This window comes from Cetorhinus maximus, chromosome 8 (genome assembly GCF_964194155.1).
Source record: "Cetorhinus maximus chromosome 8, sCetMax3.hap1.1, whole genome shotgun sequence".
Lineage (NCBI taxonomy): Eukaryota > Metazoa > Chordata > Chondrichthyes > Lamniformes > Cetorhinidae > Cetorhinus > Cetorhinus maximus.
The window spans coordinates 122,609,180-122,629,114 of record NC_135886.1 but is presented as its reverse complement, the minus strand read 5'-3'; the positions used below and the strand labels follow the sequence as shown (position 1 = coordinate 122,629,114).

The 19,935-nt window shown below is 43.3% G+C and overlaps 1 protein-coding gene across 1 annotated transcript in view; it reads right to left on the bottom strand.

The window, feature by feature from the left end:
* The window catches only part of LOC144683935 (retinal guanylyl cyclase 2-like), a 57,253-nt gene that overhangs the window by 13,774 nt on the left and 23,544 nt on the right, over window positions 1-19,935 (bottom strand). Inside the window, exons 9-14 of the mRNA XM_078547530.1 lie at window positions 19,591-19,767; window positions 18,361-18,517; window positions 8,080-8,229; window positions 6,760-6,908; window positions 6,423-6,586; window positions 516-708 (exon numbers count right to left, since the gene is read on the bottom strand). Coding sequence (XP_078403656.1) covers window positions 516-708; window positions 6,423-6,586; window positions 6,760-6,908; window positions 8,080-8,229; window positions 18,361-18,517; window positions 19,591-19,767 — 990 coding nt within the window. The remainder of the gene's footprint in view (window positions 1-515; window positions 709-6,422; window positions 6,587-6,759; window positions 6,909-8,079; window positions 8,230-18,360; window positions 18,518-19,590; window positions 19,768-19,935) is intronic.

Below are 19,935 nucleotides of genomic sequence, written 5' to 3'. Positions count from 1 at the left end.
GGAGGTTTCATGCTTTTCCTATTTGCCGTCAGGCTCCTGACCTGCCCGCCAACCTTAAGGTTGGGTAGGCAGGTCCTTTAATTGTTTAAATTATCCTGTCAATGGCCTCAATTGGCCATTGACAGGTCGGGGGGCACACAGCTGATTTTGCTGTGCCCCCGCCTACCTAAAAATTTGAATGGGGCGAGATGACGTCAGGGGTTCCGCCCGACTTCATCCCGCGTCATTTTACGCGTTGGCGAGCGGGCCCCACCCCCTGCTCGCCGACGGCAAAATTCTGCCCTATGTTTCTATAACAGGAGCAGGCTATTGAGTTGAATGATCAGCCATGATCATAATGAATGGCGGAGCAGGCTCAAAGGGCCGAATGGCCTACTCCTCTTAGTTTCTACACAGATTGTATATTGGTGGTAGAAAGGGAAAATTGGGCAGTAGTAATGGAATCATTGCAGGCTTGCGAATCTGTAACTAAAACTAGTAATATGAAACGACAATTGCTACTGTTATTTAGTTACCTTGTAGACATCATGATTTTCTAACACAGCATCAAAAAGAGTGTAGAGATCATTCAGGAGGTCAACCACTTCGATGGGTTCACTCATTGCTGATATTGTTGTAAAACCAACGATGTCACTGAAGTACAGGGTCACCTGGTCAAAGTACTCAGGCTCAACGGTACAGCCAGTTTTCAGGGACTCTGAAACTGATCTAAAATTCAAGCATTATCATCATACAAAATTTTCCAGTATGCAAGCTGTCAACAATTTTTGTTCATAAGTCTGGGCATAACTGGGCTTTATCACACTACAGAACTCTGAAGGGTTTATAAAGAAGAAATAACATAATAATTTAGGTTTATATATTTCACAATAATTGATAGTTTCCTGTGGCGCTGTTTGTGGCAGCATGTTGTAAGCAATTGCAAGCAAACCTAGGGTTTCAGAGGGAAATAAATGCCTTTCTGTCATTTTCTGAGCATAAAAGTTAACTCAAAAACAATAAAAGCACAAAAGCAGTACGTTATTCGGAGAGCATATACAGCTTTTGTATTTTTCCTGCTTGGGTGAAATTTTAAGCTCATCATTGCAACATTATCCCATTTCAGGCTCCCAGTATTAGCATCAACCTCTCCCTTGTAAGAAACAGTAATATTTTAATCGAAAACTTGTGAGGCTCTGCAACCTCAAGGATGATTGATAGTTTAAATGAAATACAGAATGCTGTTTGATGTAGACAGTTGTATGGAAATTGATTGCATCTACCAGTATACATTGCGAAGGCAAATAAAATTACTGCTAAAAACTGCAGAGCTGCTTTATCACAGATACACAAGGTCACTGGACTGTAATGAAAAACTGCACTTTCAGTCCATGATGTATGTGGCTGAGAGGCCCAGGGGTCATAAAATCGGGTTGAAACCAGCAAACAGTCATAATTCAAAGCTGTGTGTTGCTTTGATACAATTAGAAGTTTAGTGAACCTTCGTGTTTCGGTACGTTTGATAACAAAGAACATCAAGGCACAATGTCTGTTCTGGGGTTTATGAAACCCAATCACAGAGATCCAGCTAATTCAAGTGGCGTGAACTTTGTTTGGAGATGTAATGAGTGGAGGTCCACAGGGAACCGGACTGGGGCCTGAGCCTATTTACAATCTAGATCAGTTGACTTGAACGAAGAAACTGAATGTATGGTCGTTAATTTTGCTGATGACACAAAGATAGGTAGGAGAGTAAGTTGTGAAGAGGACATAAGGAGTCTGCAAAGGGTGGGAATGTAAGTTGTGAGGAGGATGCAAGGAGTCTTCAAGAGGACTTGGGCAGGCTAAGTGAATGGCTAGAACATGGCAGATGGAATATAATGTTAATTAATGTGTAGTTATTCACTTTGGTAGAAAAAACAGAAAGGCAGAATATTTCTTAAATGGTGAGAGGTTGGGAAGTATGGGTATCCAAAGGGACATGGGTGTCCTTGATCATGAGTCACTAAAAGTTAACATGCAGGTGTAGCAAACAATTAGAAAAGCAAATGGTATGTCGATCTTCATCGAAAGGGGATTTGAGTACAGGAGTAAAACTGTCTTGTGCAATTATATAGAGTCTTGGTGAGACCTAACCTGGAGTATTGTGTACAGTTTTGGTCCCCTTATCCAAGGAGGGATATACTTGCTATAGAGGGAGTGCAATGGAGATTCACCAGATTAATCCCTGGGATGGCAGGATTGTCTTATGAGAAGAGATTGAGGAGGCTGGGTCTGTATTACCCAGAGTTTCAAGTATGAGGGGTGACCTCAATACAAAATTCTTACATGGCTGGATGTAGATGAAATGTTTCCCCTGGCTGGTGAATCTAAAACCAGGCGAATAAGGGATCGGCTATTTAAGACTGAGATCAGGAGGAAATTCTTCACTCAGACGGTGGTGAATCTTTGGAATTCTCTTTCCCAGTGGGCTGTGGAAGCTCAATCATTGAGCATTTTCAAGACAGAAATTGATAGATTTCTGGAGACTAATGATATCAAGGATATGGAGATAGTGCAGGAAAGCGGCATTGAAGTAGATGTGGGAAAGTGGCATTGAGGTAGATGATCAGTCTGATTCAATTGAAGAGCAGAGCAGCTCGATGGGCTGAATGGCCTACTCCTGTTCCTATGTTCCTTTATAGATAGGTTAGGTGAGTGGGCAAAAATGTGGCAGATAGAGTATAATGTGGGAAAAGTGAACTTGTCCACTTTTGCAGGAAAAATAGAAAATGGAGAGAGATTGCAGAACTCAGTTGTACAGAGGGATCTGGGTGTCCTGGAATATGAATCACAAAATGTTAGTGTGCAGGTACAGCGAGTGATTAAGAAGATAAATGGAATGTTGTCATTTATCGCAAGGGGAATTGAATATAAAAGTAGGGAAGTTTTCTACTCCATAGTAGGGAAGTTTGCTGCAGGGCATTGGTGAGACCACATCTAAAGTACTGTGTACAGTTTTAGTCTCCCTATTTAAGAAAGGATATATTAATACATTGGAAGCAGTGCAGAGAAAGCTTTCTCAACTGATTCCTGGGATGAAGGGGCTGTCTTATGAAGAAAAGTCAGACAGATTGGAGTTTAGAAATTGAGAGGTGATCATATTGGAACATATAAAATCCTGACAGGGTGGATGCTGAAAGGATGTTTCACCTTGTGGGAGAGACTGGGGTGCATAGTTTAAAAATAAGGGATCTCCCATTTAAGACAGTGGAATTCTCTTCCTCAGAGAGCAGTGGGAGTATGGTCATTGAATATTTTTAAGGTTGATTTTGATAGATTCTTCGCCGACAAGGGACCCAGAGGGTATAGAAGGTAAGCAGGAAAGTAGAGGCCACAATCAGATCAGACATGATTTTACCAAGTGGCTCGATGGGCCGAATGGCCTACTCTTGCTCCTAATTTGTATATTAATATGGTAGCTGTGAGAATGTGACACCAGATGACATTAATTGATGATGTCAGGGTTTATCTTCTTTTGAAATGTGGAGCTGCTAATTCCATAAGCAAGCTTCACTGAAAAAAAGTTTAAGAAACACGGGGCTGAATTTTCCATTTTTCAGGCGAGCGGAGCTGACCCAATCGCGGGCAGGCGCGGACCTGATTGCCACTGGCGATTGGGGCCGCACCGCCATTTTACGTGGGTGGGCCAATTAAGGCCCGCCTGGCGTGACGTCCACAAGGAAGCGCTTTGCACTCCCTGTGCAGGTTGGGGGGAGAGTGCGCTCTTTCGCACCAGCGCACAAAAGATCACACTCATCCCCCTGAGGCTAAGTGCAGCCTCAGGGAGATCGCCTTGACTTTTAAAAATATTAAAAATAGAGAAAAAAAAATCCTTTACATGTCCCCTCATGTGATAATGTCACATGAGTTGGGACATGTTCATAATTTCCATAACAACTTTATTACAATTTTTAAAACCCTACATGAAACCTCATCCCGCCGGTAGATGAGGTTTCATGTTTTTTCTAGTTGCCGCCGGGGCTCCTGGCCGACCCGCCAACCTTAAGGTTGGACGGGCAGGTCCTTTAATTGCTTAATTGACCCTGTCAATGGCCTCAAGTGGCCATTGACCGGTCGGCGGGCCCACAGCTGATTTTGCTGCGCCCCCGCCTTCCTGAAAATTTAAATGGGGCACGGTGACGTCAGGGGTTCTGCCCGACGTCATCCCGCGTCATTTTATGTGTCGGCGAGCAGGCCCCGCCCCCACTTGCCAACAGTAAAATCCTGCCCATGGAATTTGTCAAGGCGTGATTTAACCTCATAGGTTAAACAAAGAACCCAACATTTCCTTTGGATGTTGTAACTTAAAATGGATCTCACTGTACAGGATGACTTTGTCAACAGAACATCCATGTCCACCTTGGAACGAAAGGTATAAAGATCATCGTAAGGAATAATTTGGTAGTACAATTGAGTAACTTGGTCAATTGCTGAGGAGTACAATCAATGGGAGGTGACTGCTCACTGGGTGATTGTGGGGTAGATTTAAGGTGCCTGAGCTAAAAAGTCGGTGGAGGAGCTCACCCACAATCTTGACAGCTGTCATGCCACAATTTAATGTTGGGAGCAGTGTTGATTGCTTTCAGTCAAGACTTCGCTTCTTTCTCAGGAGGAAGTTATGCCTTAGAAAGCCGCTGGCCAATCAGATGGCTGGCAGCTTTGTAGTCGCAGCAGCGCCAAGGAGTCCAGGTAAGTCCGGGGTTGGGGGTCTCAGAGAGAGAGGCCGTGTTCAAGAGGCCATGGAGAGGGTTAAAGGAGGAGATGACCTTGGGGGTCGCTTCTGATGGGTCGATGGGACCCGCAAAAAAGGTCCCCCTTGCTCAACATCAGGCCAAGCGGCTAAAGCTGTGGCCTTCCCGCATGGCATGGGCCTCCCCACCCTGTCAAGCCATTCATGTGTTTAAGTGTAATTGTGTTTTATTTGTTTTTCTTTATTCTTTTAATAAATGCTTACTTTACCATAAAATTATCCCAAGTAGTCAGAGACATCATTTCCTGATTTTCAGAACTGCTCTTCATACTACACAAATTGCAAAAACCATTTTGGCAGCCGTTTCAAGTTTCCCTCTGGGATTTCAGCAGCTCGGCATTTACCATCAGTCGTCCCATAACACCCCACACTGTGGGTAAAATATTGACAGGGGTGGGATGAGGCCTTTAAGTAGCATTAATTGACCACTTAAGGGCCTCAATGGACCCAAGGGCGGGTGGGCCTCCAGACAGTTGGGGGTGGGTGGGTAGGCTCGGCAAGGCCACCTGCTGGGTTTTACATGCCCCCATGTCTTCAAACCACCAGCAGGGAAATGTAAAATCCAACCCCATCTGTATATGTAACGTATTTGTGGCTACCGGCTGTACTTGTGACTAACAGATGTATTTATTGATAGCTACTACAGGTCCCAGGCCCCTTATCCAGCGTCTCAAATTCCAAAGGACCCAAAAATTGGGTCCTGCCCTGGGAACTATAGTCCCCATTAGGCATTGCTCTCCATCATATCCAGGTTGTGGCACGCTGATCCCCTGCTCTTTGGGCCTGGGTTTAATGGTGGAAGCTGGCCTAGTCCACCCCCCATCCCTTCCTTTCCCCATCCCAGCTGGGTCCAGCTCAGCGGAGAAATCAGCCTGGCTTTAAGTTATCCTATTCCTCCCACCCTCCAGCCCAGGACCCAAAATCTAGAAAATCCCCATATTCAGTACACACCCAGTCCCGAGCTTCCCGGATATGGGGTCTGGTACCTAGTATTCCTACCAAAACCTAATGAAGACGTTAGTGCTTAATTTGAGCTTTGAGTGTTGTCTCCTTATTTCTTATAATTCTCACGTTCGAACCTTAGAGTAACCTGTCAAGGGTAGAAGGTTATGGTTTACACTCTAGTCTGGTACAGTCTAGCGCCAACAATGTTTCTTAGCTGCACACTCAGAAAAGTGTTATGTGGTTACCCAGTGTGTATCTTTCTATTTGCCACACCTTGCTGATGTACCTGCAGTCCTTCACTACCTTACCCAGATGGCCATTAATTTATGAATGAACCAAGGCAGTGAAGGCTGGCAGGCTAATTAAGCATGAGGATTTATGACAGCCATTCCCAATCTTCTGCTTACCCATATGTGTGTGCCCACTAGCAGGATTCCATGAACCATCAACAGATGTAAGAACCTTGGCTCATTTTCTCTCCTCCTTAACTCAGGTACACTAAAGCCAATTGAACTGCTCTAGTCTATGTGGGATGAGTTAACTCAATACTAGGATCACCTGTACCACATCATATTGTGAATTTATTTCTTGAGCAATTTATAGAAATTCTAAAGGAAAAATGACCAGGATGAAATCAGTGCCCCAACAAGATTTGGGGCAAATACATTGTAATTTGAAAACAAACACAATCAAAGAATATACTCACGGAGGTAACATCTGTGTCAGAAGTTTCTCTGTTTTCTGTTTTTCTATTTCTAACTCTTCAGTTCGCTCCCTTATCAGATCTTCTAAATTACTGGAATATTGTTCAAGCATTCTCAGCATAGAGTCGATAATATTGGTCTTTCTACCTTTGTTAATATTTCTGAACTGCAGAAGCAGAAAGAGATGTATGTATGTATCTAATATAAACCGAGCATATCAAATGTGATTAGCATCCAAAGAAAGGTGGAAGGTGAGGATACGTAGCTGGATTGTTATGGTTGCAATAAGGCTAGCTAAATGCACAGAACATATGACTAGGTAAATTGATAAAATCTCACGTTATCGAAGACTTCATCAAAGCATGGTCTTCTTTCAGGTATTTCATTCCAGCATTGCATCATTAACTGGATACACTCCATAGGGGCATGATCTGAGGTTACAATGGGCCTGAGCAAAGGAAGAGGCTTTTTTATATTCTGGATAATGTCTGGAAAAGATCAGTATGTACAATTAGTATAATTTCAAAATCTTTTACTAACTTTTTTTTGTTTTAAATATGTTCACCCGCATTGTTTTTCCCCTCTTCTATACTGAAGACATTGACTCATCCTGTGTACAGTTCCACAGGATACAAAGGGAAAGAAAACAAATTTACAAATGCTGGAATCGTGACGCACAAAAGAAATCCCTGATAATACATAAAGTATACAGCAGATCATTCAGTGTCTATAAAAAAAGAAAAGAAAAGCTAATTGTTCAAGCGTAACTTTGGTCAGAATGGAAAAGCGAAAAATAATTGCACGGTTTAGTAGGGTTGAAAATAGAGAAAGATTCTTCCTGTTCTAAAGCACACATTTTAGATTTGCCCTTTTAAGGAGAAAGAAAGACTCGCTTTTGTCCAGTGCTTTCCAAAGCACTCTGTAGCCAATTGAAGTGTAGGAAAAGTGGCAGCAAGGTCCAACACACAGCAATATGATAATGAGCTTTTTTTGGGAGATGGTTGAGGAATAAATATTGACTAGGACAACTCTCCTGCCCTTCTTCGAAATAATGTCATGGAATCTTTTATGCCCACTTGAGAGGGCACACATTGGTGTAATGGCTTAATCAGGAGACAGCATCTCTGACAGTGCAGCATTCATACAGCACTGCACTGGAAGGTCAGCCTAGATTTTGTGCTCAAATCTCCAGAGTGGGGCTGAAACCCATAACGTTCTTAGAATTTCGAAGTGAAAGTGCAATGCACCCTTCCATGGCTGACTAAGCTGCATTGTATTTCCAGTGTTTTCTGTTTTTGTTGCAGTTTCACAGTGCTGCTTGCCCTCCTCTACTTCAGTCAAGTACATGTGTCATTCTAAAGAGAGAGTGTTGGCAGACTAGTTAACCATGAGTGAACATTAAAGCTGATTCTGATCCTATCTTCACCAGAGGTCACATACATGTCATTGGATAGGAGTGAGGAGTGAAAACCTTGGCTGATTTTAACCTTCCCTTTCCTGGAGGAGTTATGGCATATTGTAGCATATTACTGCTGCCTGATTGAGAAGAGCCTAGGGATTAAGCCAGTTCCTTGATATCTCATTTCTATTCCAGGCAGTGCATTACCAAATAAGGTACGGGGGGAACCTGCACTTTAATTTCACACAGGAGCTGCTTACCTTCTGCAGACAGATCAAGCATGCAATACGGCGGACCTCGTATAACCACCTCTTGCATTATGATTGAGAAACTATAAACATCACCTTTGAAGGTACCATTCATTAAAGGATTAGGCTTTCGTAGTATCTCAGGAGCTGTCCAAAAGAATTCTGAAATAAAATAAACATTTGTTACTTTGAAAATGCAACATCAAAGTAACAAATACACTATAGATCTACAAATCAAAACAGGCCATATTGGCATCATGTGCAGCTCTAATCATCTAATCACAGCAAGGATAGTTTACCTCTAAAAGGGCATAGCACCAAGTGACAAGATTTTTCCAACTATTCAGAATTTAAGTTATTAGGATGGTTCTCTTTGGAACAAAGGACACTTTGAGTTGCCTTCATTGAAGTTTTAAAGTTTACCAGGGGAATTGATGAAGTTCGTTCAGATAACTTGAATATTAGGATGAAGAGTTCAAATAGAGTGTCCTCTTAATTTAAGTTATGTGAGCATTTATTTTTATCACCCAAGTTCAGCTTTTCTGAAAAGCTTACATTGTTTACTTCAAATTCCTTGATAAAATATTCCACTGCAAACAACACCTTGGACTGAGCCATGCAGCACAAGTTAAAAATTAGGAGGTTATTGGTGCAAGAGGTAAGGAAGAGCTTTTTTTATGCAAAGTGTCATAATCAGAAGACAGGATGGCTGAACTGATAAAATGGCCACAGCTTACCACATGATGGTGGTTCTGGAAGTTTCTGAGCAGTTTAAAAATAGATAAAGGCTAATTCATCAAACTCCTGGAATATAACATTCCTTGCATTGTATAAACATTCCAGTCAAGCCAACATGAAGGACTAATAGACGAGGCATCTGCACCAGCCAGGGCTGGACAAAGGCAGAGCTATTGGGACTCCTCATCTCCAATGTTGTGTGAACGGTTCTACAGTTACCTGCTCAAAACACAATGTGTCTACAAGACTAGTTCATCCCTACGTGCTATCTTCCATAGTGGAAGTTATCACTCCTGGAAAAGCGGATCACCCTGCAACAGCTTCAAGCTGCTAACCTCTGAAGGAATACACCATTGGGCTTTTTGATTCTGGACTCATGTGGAACCATAACTCTTATTTTTTGGTCTGTGCTCTTTGCCCTGAACCCCTTTCTTTCCCTTATCCTTCTTTTATTGTATGAATGCAAAGTGTGGGGGGGAACATTGCAAACCCCTCTTCCCGCATTTTTAATGTGTGTAAAATAAACTAACCCCTCTGATTTTACCCTATCTCGAGTTTGCTGTGGGGGTTATTAACAGAGGATTGAATCACTCCAAAACTGAAGGGTTAGGGAAAATATGCCACCACTTATAAAGGGGGAAATCAGAAATCAAAAAACACCTTTCTGTTTACGGACGGGTAGTGATTGGAGAAATCAGAGCTGTTCTAAATTAAACTCCCTCCTGCCCATAACAAAAGCATATTAAACATGTGGAATACATTACTCGGGATGGCCATTAAAGCATACAGTATAAATAGGGTCCAAGGTGCAATTAGTTGACTTTTGGAAGGAGATGTGATTGAAGAGAAATGGTGAGAAGTTGATAGATAGATTGTTGGACAGTGAAAGGGACAGGCTTGTTGTTAACAGCCTCCTTCTATTCTTTGAAATTTTCTTGCTCTTATATCTATCTTTGCCTAATATTTCAGTAGTCACATAGTCTTATTCGCTTTTCCATCATTGCCTCTCTTTCTAATTTTGTCTTTTCCATTCTTTTACTGCATCTTGTTTCTTTGCACTTTGAGAGGCTAAGCTTGGTAAGAGACAGCAAGAGAGGCAGGGAGGTCAAAATACCTCTTTAACAATTGTAAAATCAAACCCAGAAAGTGCAGGAATTAAAGGGCCAAAGGAAAATGCACATATCTGTATATAGGACGATTTCTTCACCACACTTCCACACGGACTGTATTTGTCAGATCCTAGTGGAGAGTGCGAGAGGAGGACTTTGGGACAGGCAGTCAGCAGCACCTAGAGGAGAGCGCGAGAGGAGGGCTCTGGGACAGGCAGTCAGCAGCACCTAGAGGAGAGGGCAAGAGGAGGACTCGAGGACAGGCAGTCAGCAGCACCTAGAGGAGAGGGCAAGAGGAGGACTCGAGGACAGGCAGTCAGCAGCACCTAGAGGAGTCGGGAGTTGAAAAGGAGCGCAAGAGGAGTCAGGGGTTGAAGAGAAATGCGAGAGAAGTCGGGAGTTGAAGAGGAGCGCGAGAGGAGTCAGGAGTTGAAGAGGACCGCGAGAGGAGCCGGGAGTTGAAGAGAAGTGCGAGAGGAGTCAGGAGTTGAAGAGGAGCTGGGAGAGCAGGGGTGACTGAGGGAGTTCGGTGAGGAGGGAACAAGGTGATCCTTTGAGTACCATGGTAAGCAATAACTATTTTTATTGCTTACAGTTTTTAAGGTCTTATTTTGTGGTTCATCGTTTGTAAGGGCTATATTCTGTAACAGCGAGGAGCAGGGAAGAAGGGCCCAAGAGTAATTGATATTAAGTATCTTCCAAAAGGTTTAATTTAATTTAAAGGGATAAGTCATGGCAGGAGAGCTCAAAGCCGTGGTGTGCTCCTCCTGCTCTATGTGGGAAGCCGGGCACATTTCCAGTGCCCGGGACCAGCATGTGTGCGGGAAGTGTCTCCAGCTGCAGCTCCTGGAAGCCCGGGCTTTGGAGCTGGAGCGGTGGCTGGGGACACTGTGGAGCATCCGCGAGGCGGAGAGTATCATGGATAGCATGTATAGAGAGGTGGTCACACCGCAGGCTAAGAGTCCACAGACAGGAAGGGAATGGGTGACCACCAGGCAAAGCAAGAGAACTAGGCAGGCAGTGCAGGAATCTCCTGTGCAAATTGCCCTGCAAAACAGATATACCGCTTTGGATACTGTTGGGGGGAATGGCCTCTCCGGAGAAAGCAGCAACAGCCAAATACATTGCACCGCGGTTGGCTCTGCTGCACAGGGAAGGAGTAAAAAGTGTGGGAATGCAATAGTTATAGGGGATTCAATTGTAAGGGGAATAGACAGGCATTTCTGTGTCCGCAAATGAGACTCCAGGATGGTATGTTGCCTCCCTGGTGCTAGGATCAAGGATGTCTCAGAGCGGCTAGAGGACATTCTGAAGGGGGAGGGTGAACAGCCAGTAGTCGTGGTACACATTGGTACAAACGATAGAGGTAAAAAAAGGGATGAGGTCCTAAAAGCAGAATATAGAGATTTAGGAAGTAAGTTGAAAAGTAGGACCTCAAAGATAGTGATCTCAGGATTACTACCAGTGCCACGTGCTAGTCAGTAGAAATAGCAGGATATATCGGATGAATACGTGGCTGAAGAGATGGTGTGAAGGGGAGGGTTTCAGATTCTTGGGGCATTGGGACCGGTTCTAGGGGAGGTGGGACGAGTACAAACAGGATGGGTTACACCTAGGCAGGACCAGGACTGATGTCCTAGGGGGAACATTTGCTAGAGCGGTTGTGGAGGGTTTAAACTAAAATAGCAGGGGGATGGGAACCTATGCAAGGAGTCAGAGGAAGGGGAATCAAAGACAAGAACAAAAGACAGAAAGCAGAATAAGAAAAGTGATACAGAAATCAAGGGCAAGAATCAAACAGGGCCTCAGTGAAAAATAGTGGGAACGGGACAAGTAATGTTAAAAAGACAAGCCTTAAGGCTTTGTGCCTTAACGCGAGGAGCAGTCGCAATAAAGTGGATGAATTAACTACGCAAATAGATGTAAACAGGTATGATATAGTCGGGATTACAGGGACATGGCTGCAGGGTGACCAGGGATGGGAACTGAACATCCAGGGGTATTCAGTATTTAGGAAGGACAGACAAAAAGGAAATGGCGGTGGAGTTGCATTACTGGTTAAAGAGCAAATTAATGCAATAGTGAGGAAAGATATTAGCTCCGATGATGTGGAATCTGTATGGGTAGAGCTGAGAAACACTAAGGGGCAAAAACATTAGTGGGGGTTGTATATAGACCCCCAAACTGTAGTGATGATGTTGAGAATGGCAATAAACAGGGAATTAGAGATGCATGTAATAACAGAACATCTGTAATTATGGGTGACTTTAATATGCATATAGATTGGGCAAATCAAATTAGTAACAATAGAGGAGGAATTCCTGGAGTGTATACGGGATGGTTTTCTGGACCAATATGTTGAGGAACCAATGAGAGAACAGGACATCCTTGACTGGGTATTGTGTAATGAGAAAGGAATAATTGGCAATCTAGTTGTGCGAGGCCCCTTGGGGATGAGTGACCATAATATGATAGAATTCTTCATCAAGATGGAGAGTGACGTAGTTGATTCTGAGACTTGGGTCCTGAATCTTAATAAAGGAAACTACGATGGTATGAGGCGCAAGTTGACTATGATGGATTGGGAAACGTTACTTAAAGGGATGACAGTGGATAGGCAATGGCAAACATTCAAAGAGCACATGGGTGAACTGCAACAATTGTTTATTCCTGTAAAACAGGAAAGGTGGCCAAACCATGGCTTACAAGGGAAATTAGAGATAGTATTAGATGCAAGGAAGAGGCATACAAATTGGCCAGAAAAAACAACAGACCTGAGGATTGGGAGCAGTTTAGAATTCAGCAAAGGAGGACCAAGGGGTTGATTAAGAAGGGGAAAATAGAGTACGAGAGTAAGCTTGCAGGGAACATAAAAACTGACAGTAAAAGCTTCTATAGGTATGTGAAGATAAAAAGATTGGTGAAGACAAATGTAGGTCCCTTACAGTCAGAAATAGGGGAATTTATAATGGGAAACAAAGAAATGGCTGACCAACTAAATACATACTTTGGTTCTGTCTTCACAAAGGAGGACACTAATAACATACCAGAAATGTTGGGGAACACAGGGTTTAGTGAGAGGGAGGAACTGAAAGAAATCAGTTTTAGTAGGGAAATGATGTTGGGGAAATTGATGGGGTTGAAGGTCGATAAATCCCCGGGGCCTGATAATCTACATCCCAGAGTACTTAAGGAAGTGACCCTAAATATAGTGGATGCATTGGTGGTCATCTTCTGAGATTCTATAGACTCTGGAACAGTTCCTATAGATTGGAGGGTAACTAATGTAACCCCACTATTTAAAAAGGGAGGCAGAGAGAAAACAGGGAGTTATCGACCAGTCAGCCTGACGTCGGTAGTGGGGAAAATTCTAGAGTCCATTATAAAAGATTTAATAGCTGAGCACATGGAAAAGTGGCAGAATCGGACAGAGTCAGCATGGATTTATGAAAGGGAAATCATGCTTGACAAATCTACTGGAATTTTTCGAGGATGTAACTAGTAGAGTTGATGAGGGGGAGCCAGTGGACGTGGTTTATTTGGACTTTCAGAAGGCTTTCGACAAAGTCCCACATAAGAGATTGGCGTGTAAAATTAAAGCGCATGGAATTGGGGGTAGTGTATTGAGATGGATAGAAAACTGGTTGGCAGACAGGAAACAAAGAGTAGGAATAAACAGGTCTTTTTCCGAATGGCAGGCAGTGACTAGTGGAGTACCGCAGGGATCGGTGCTGGGACCCCAGTTATTCACAATATATATTAATGATTTTGATGAGGGAATTAAATGTAATATCTCCAAATTTGCAGATGACACAAAGCTGGGTGGGAGGGTGAGCTGTGAGGAGGATGCAGAGATGCTTCAGTGTGATTTGGACAAGCTGAGTGAGTGGGCAAATGCATGACAGATGCAGTATAATGTGGATAAATGTGAGGTTATCCATTTTGGTAGCAAAAACAGGAAGGCAGATTATTATCTGAATGGCTATAAATTGAGAGAGGGGAATGTACAACAAGACCTGGGTGTCCTTGTACACCAGTCGCTGAAGGTAAGCATGCAGGTGCAGCAGGCGGTAAAGAAGACAAATGGTATGTTGGCCTTCATAGCCAGAGGATTCGAGTACAGGAACAGGGATGTCTTTCTGCAATTATACAGGGCCTTGGTGAGACCACACCTGGAATATTGTGTGCAGTTTTGGTCTCCTTATCTGAGGAAGGATGTACTTGCGATAGAGGAGTGCAGCGAAGGTTTACCCGACTGATTCCTGGGATGGCCGGACTGACATATGAGGAGAGATTGAGTCGATTAGGATTATATTCGCTGGAGTTCAGAAGAATGAGGGGGGATCTTATAGAAACCTATAAAATTCTAACAGGACTAGACAGAGTAGATACAGGAAGGATGTTCCCGATGGTGGGGGAGTCTAGAACCAGGGGTCACAGTCTGAGGAAATGGGGTAGACCATTTAGGACTGAGATGAGGAGAAATTTCTTCACCCAGAGAGTGGTGAGCCTGTGGAATTTGTTACCACAGAAAGTAGTTGAGACCAAAATATTGTATGTTTTCAAGAAGGAGTTAGATATAGCTCTTGGGGCGAAAGGGATCAAAGGGTATGGGGAGAAAGCGGGAGCAGGCTACTGAGTTAGATGATCATAATGAATGGCGGAGCAGGCTCGAAGGGCCGAATGGCCTACTCCTGCTCCTAGTTTCTATGTTACTAGGTAGCAGTGTATGTGAACTATACCTGAATACTTCATACAATTATGTCATTAGTAGGAATGAGTATTCAAATATCTAGAGACATTACCGCATAGCCGTTATGGTAAAATGCTGTAAAGGAAGATAACAACTCAGTGCAAATGTTGCCAAAACAAATTATTACATTCACCCGTCACGTCTGTTTTAGGTGCATGATTAACAAATAAATAATGCATTCATACGTTGGATGCAATCATTTGTTTTGACAATATTAAAGCCTCATTATTTTCTGTTACAGCGTTTTACTGTGGTGACTAATGTTTTTGTATAACAAAATATGGCCTCAATGGAAATAACCTTTACAAAGAAAACTATCATTAATTTTATTGAAGTTGATTATTTATTAGTTTGTAGCCATATTTCATAGTGTCTGTGTGTCTTGAAGTTTGTGAATATTTGTTCCTCCTAACGATAGATGTTTGTGAAAACAGACTTTTCCACCTTCATTATATAGTGGCATTAATTTAAGTGTGCGTTGTAACCTTGTTTGTGTGGTATATTGTAGAAGAGCTGCATAATGTACGGGGGCTTCTTAAATGGCTTCTTGAAGAAAGCATTTGGTAAATATTTTCCATTTGTGTAGTAACACATTAAACAATGGCCTGGCATAAATGATCCTAAATGAAATGTATTGTATCACTTGTTCATTGTGTCATGTTGATGAGAATAACATATGGTTCCTCTGGCTTCCTGTTATCCCCACCAGAAATTACTTGATAAGCACCTCAACTGTGGCATTTTAAAATGATAGCATTGTTCGTAGTGTTAACCTTCAGTAAGAAAGAAAGCAATATCTAACACTCAGGGTAATCCAAATTATTTTACATCTGGTTAACTATCTTTGATGGGCAGTTCACTGTTTTGATGAAGCAGTTTTTCAGCAGTTTTATAAGTTTTTATATAATTAAAATATAGATGACTGCGTTATGATGCTTTGTGATGTAAGTTCTGACTCCAAATGGTTGCTTTTGCAATATAAAGAAAGAGTGAAAAAAAGGATGAAGAAAACAACAGATTTGTCAGCAACAGCTTGTATTTTTGAAAAAAAAGCATGCGAGCCAATAATGTGCATGTGGATATTGGGTGAGAAGCAGGACTGGCTTGACTTTTATGGCCTCCCAAAGTCTAAATATTCGACCAGCGTTGGTTAGATAGAATCTTTTACAAATAGTAGCTATTTGGATGAAGCACCAGATTGCTGCTAGGACCCACACAGCCTTTCTTCACTATGGCCTGAATCTTCAGGTCGGCATGTGGGGGTGGGCCCCACTCGCTGATGCATAAAATGACGCGCGGTGATATCGGGCGTGCGTCCCAAGGTCAGCGCGCGTCATTCCGATCTTCAACTCGGCGGACGCGCATCGGAGTTGGCTGCGCACCCACCGAACTGTCAAAGGCCTATTAAGGCCATTTAAAAACTAATTGAAATAATTAACAGTGCTGCCCGTCCAACCTTAAGGTTGGCGGGCAGGAGAAGAGCCCAGGCGACCTTCGCATTTTAAATTTTTCGCGGTTTATAAATGTGATAAAAAATTTTCATGAAATTCATTGACATGTCCCAGCTCATATGACACTGTCACATGTGGGGACATGTCCGAATAATTTTTACAAATCTTTCTTTCAGTTTTTCACAACGAAATTAAACTCCCTGAGGCAGCTCTGTGCCTCAGGGAGATTTCTGCGCTCTTTCACAATGCATACGTGACACGCACCTGGACGCGCTCAGCGCTACCTGTGCGGGCGGGGGAAGGAGGGAGAGTCACCTGCGCGAAAGAGCGCAGGCCCTGACTCTCCCTCCTCCCGCACAGGTAACGCTGAGCGCTTCCGGGTGCGCCTTAATTGGCCCGCCCATGTAAAATGGCGGCACGCAGCCGATCGCGGGCAATGATCAGCTGCACGCCTACCCGCCCGTGCCCGCTCCTGCTCAGCCGGCACGATGGGGAGAAAATTCTCCCCTATAATTTGCTGCCCTTAATTATGGTATAAACTCTACATAAGTAATTTCTGAAATCAAATTGTAGAAGCAATTCATCTGAAGCTTCCAAAATGTATTTTCGCAACCCAAATATCTATAAGACAGAAAGGCTTTAAAATAGCATTCTATGAGGATTAACATATGGACACTTAATGATTTTGCGCAATGTTATTTAACAGAGGCATGAACCTATTTATGATGGATAATCTTACGCCGCTGTTGAAATAGTGAAAGAGGGAATATGTTAAGTAATCCTCACATGGTGTAATTTCAAGGCTCAAAATATTTAAATACACTATAGACACTACAGCTAAAAACAACCAATTGTAGATTGTCCAGCTCCCAGTTCAATAGGAAAAGTTGACATGGGCCAGGATTTTCCATACCTGCCGGTGTTGGGTGTGTTTGGTGGCGTGAGTGGACGATATGGCGAGAAGGCCAAAAAGCGGTTCCACGGTGTCTTGAAACCAGTTTGCAATCATCTGCTCCACCTGCCAATGGTGGGCTGCGTTTCCCACCATCGGATGTCAGGAACCTCATTGTAATACATCAGCATATCATTATAAGGCTAGCCCGCCGGACTCATCCCCCACCTCGCTGGATCGTCTGCCCACATGGGCAGGAAAACACGCCAAGGTGTTTCACAACAGCATATATAAGGGGTGCACTTGGCGGGCTGCACTTCACTCGGGACTTCAAGGTTTGTTTGCCTACTTTGCTTCGGGCAGCACTCGCAGTCATCAGCGCCAGGCTTCACAGACAGCTCACGGGAGGTCTCTACCTACTAGATCAGCGATATGTGGGTGGCTTTTTAATGGCTGCAGTACGAGGGTTTGCTTGGGGAAGAGGCAGAAGTGGCCCCAGGCAAGGGAAGAGGCTGCAGGACGAGAGCTATGCTGGGGAAGGAGGGTATCCCAGGGTGTGTGTGTGGGGGCACATGTTGATCTGTGCAAGTGGACTCAAGATGGTGAGGGCTGAGGAGGCAGTCTCCAGAGGAGATGAGACCAGATGGATATGGGAGGGTATATGTGTGAAAATGGGTGGTGATGTCGCTTGAGCTGGCAGTGAGTGAGATGCCAGTGAATATGCGATGGGCTTGAGTGTGAGGGTTTAGAGTGATGAGATGGTTGCCATATCCTGGTTGCATGGATGAGATCATTCATCCTCTATCTGGATTGAATGGCCACCCTCTTCTGTGCAACATTGGCACTGATTGCCACTGCCATTGCCTACCAAGCCAGAGTGGTAATGTAGCTGCTCCTCCTGCGGCCAGAGTGTGGATAGAGGACATCACAGCGGGCCTCCACGGTGTCCAAAAGGCACTCAAGGGCTGCAGTTTTCTTGCCTTTCGGGGCCGTGTCTTCTTTGCTGCAGTCCTGGGCTGGAAGCACTGAGTGTGGCTGTACTTTAAATGTGGTGCCTGGCGTGATGAAGCAGCGAGGTGACGGCGTGGCAGGCGAATCAGAGCCCACCCACCATCGAAACAGCGTGTATGCCAGGAATGCATAATTAATGCAGTGGGTTTGGGATGATACGGCATGAAAAGCCACCATCGCAGCGGGTGGGTGAAACGTCGATTTACCCACCCGCTGCTGCACTTAGTGTAAATCTGGGACGATTCTGCCCATGGATTGCATATGGAAGGCTTATTACAATAAAAGTACATCAAGGTGAGAAGTAAGCACATTGAAATCAATCTGCTCTGCCTGTTTTACCTTCTGTTGGATATTCCATCAACGGAATGTTCTGGGCTTTGGCCACATCGATATATCCATAATCCGTCACTTTAAGGACAAAGCGTCCATCTACCACACAGTTTCGTGATTTCAGGTTTCCATGTACAAATTCGCGATGGTGTAAATACCTCATGCCCTGTGGGAGTAGATGAATGGAAAATTTCCAACTGCTGTGTAGGATTTTGCTTACCATTTCCAGACAGAATAACACTGAAAGCATTCTTATTTGTTCCAAGATATAGTCCTCAAAGCTCCACATTCTACATAATGCCACACTAATCGGCAATGATGGGTGCTTTATTATGGTTAGGCGACAACTGGATGTCACCTAGAGCTTTGTGTGAACATGATGGCATATCACCCTTCACATCCAACTAAATAATAAAATACATTATTTCAATACTAACTTATATTTTGTAGTTTCTCCCATATAAGCTATATTTTACAGAGCAAAGATAATAATGGGTATAGATTATTTTTTAACAATTTGAGCACTAAAAATACTGATTCTTTCGTGTCGTAATTCCTTAAATAATTATCACTTATTACTAGCAGCCTATTTGCCCATTCGGGCACTACAGTCAATCTTGATCCACTCTTTGCAAAATGGCCATACACGTAAGTGCTTTACAGCAGGATCAGGGGTAAGAAACTCTGGCTGCTTTCCCTCCTCCCTACTCAGAGAGCAGCAAAGTGATTTGCAACATCTGTACATTTTCTAGGGTTGAAATCGCCTACCTCAGTACAAACCTGGGCAGAAAAGTGTGGTAAAGTATTTTGGAGCACATTGCTGTTTGTGGCAGCTTGCCGTGTTTCCTATAATATGACAGTGACTACAGTTTAATTGGCTGTAAAGCACTTTGTGACAACCTGTGGTTGTGACAGGTGTTATAGATAGAAATGCTCGTCTTTCTTTTTTGACCCTTTTGTATTTTTGTTTGTTAAAAAACTCAGACACAATTAAGCCATTTGCACCACAATGCATCAATGTGCCAGGCAGCCTTTGTATACAACATTGATTCCCTTCCATGTAAAATCTCTTGGAGAATAATTCAATAAAGATTGGCCCAGGTTCCCTCAGTGCAATGTAAAATTCACCATCCCCCTCCCCCCCACAGTAAGACTATATTGCATGGTTTAACAGTAACAATCTCCACAATGTTGACAGAAGCAGGAAGTCGTGCCAATGATATCAGGAATATAATCAACCTTGATCAGATCCAGCAGAAGTGATGACTTGAACATCCAGTCTAATTTCACATCTTCATTTCTCATCAGATCGAGCAGGCTCCCACGCGTGGAGAACTCCGTCACAATAGCAAGCATTCCACAGTCAAAGAAGAATCCAAGGAAAACGTTTATGTTTTCATGCCGAAAGTCCTTCATCTAAAGCAACGAAAATCAATCAATAGGTGTGACCATAGGGAAGGCAGATTTAGATAAATAAAAAGTAATATGAAATAATCTTTCTGCTGTGTGTTTACGAATATCAGCTCGCCAAAGAGAAAACCAGGGGCGAAATTGTCCCAGATTTGCACTAAGTGGGCAGTAGCA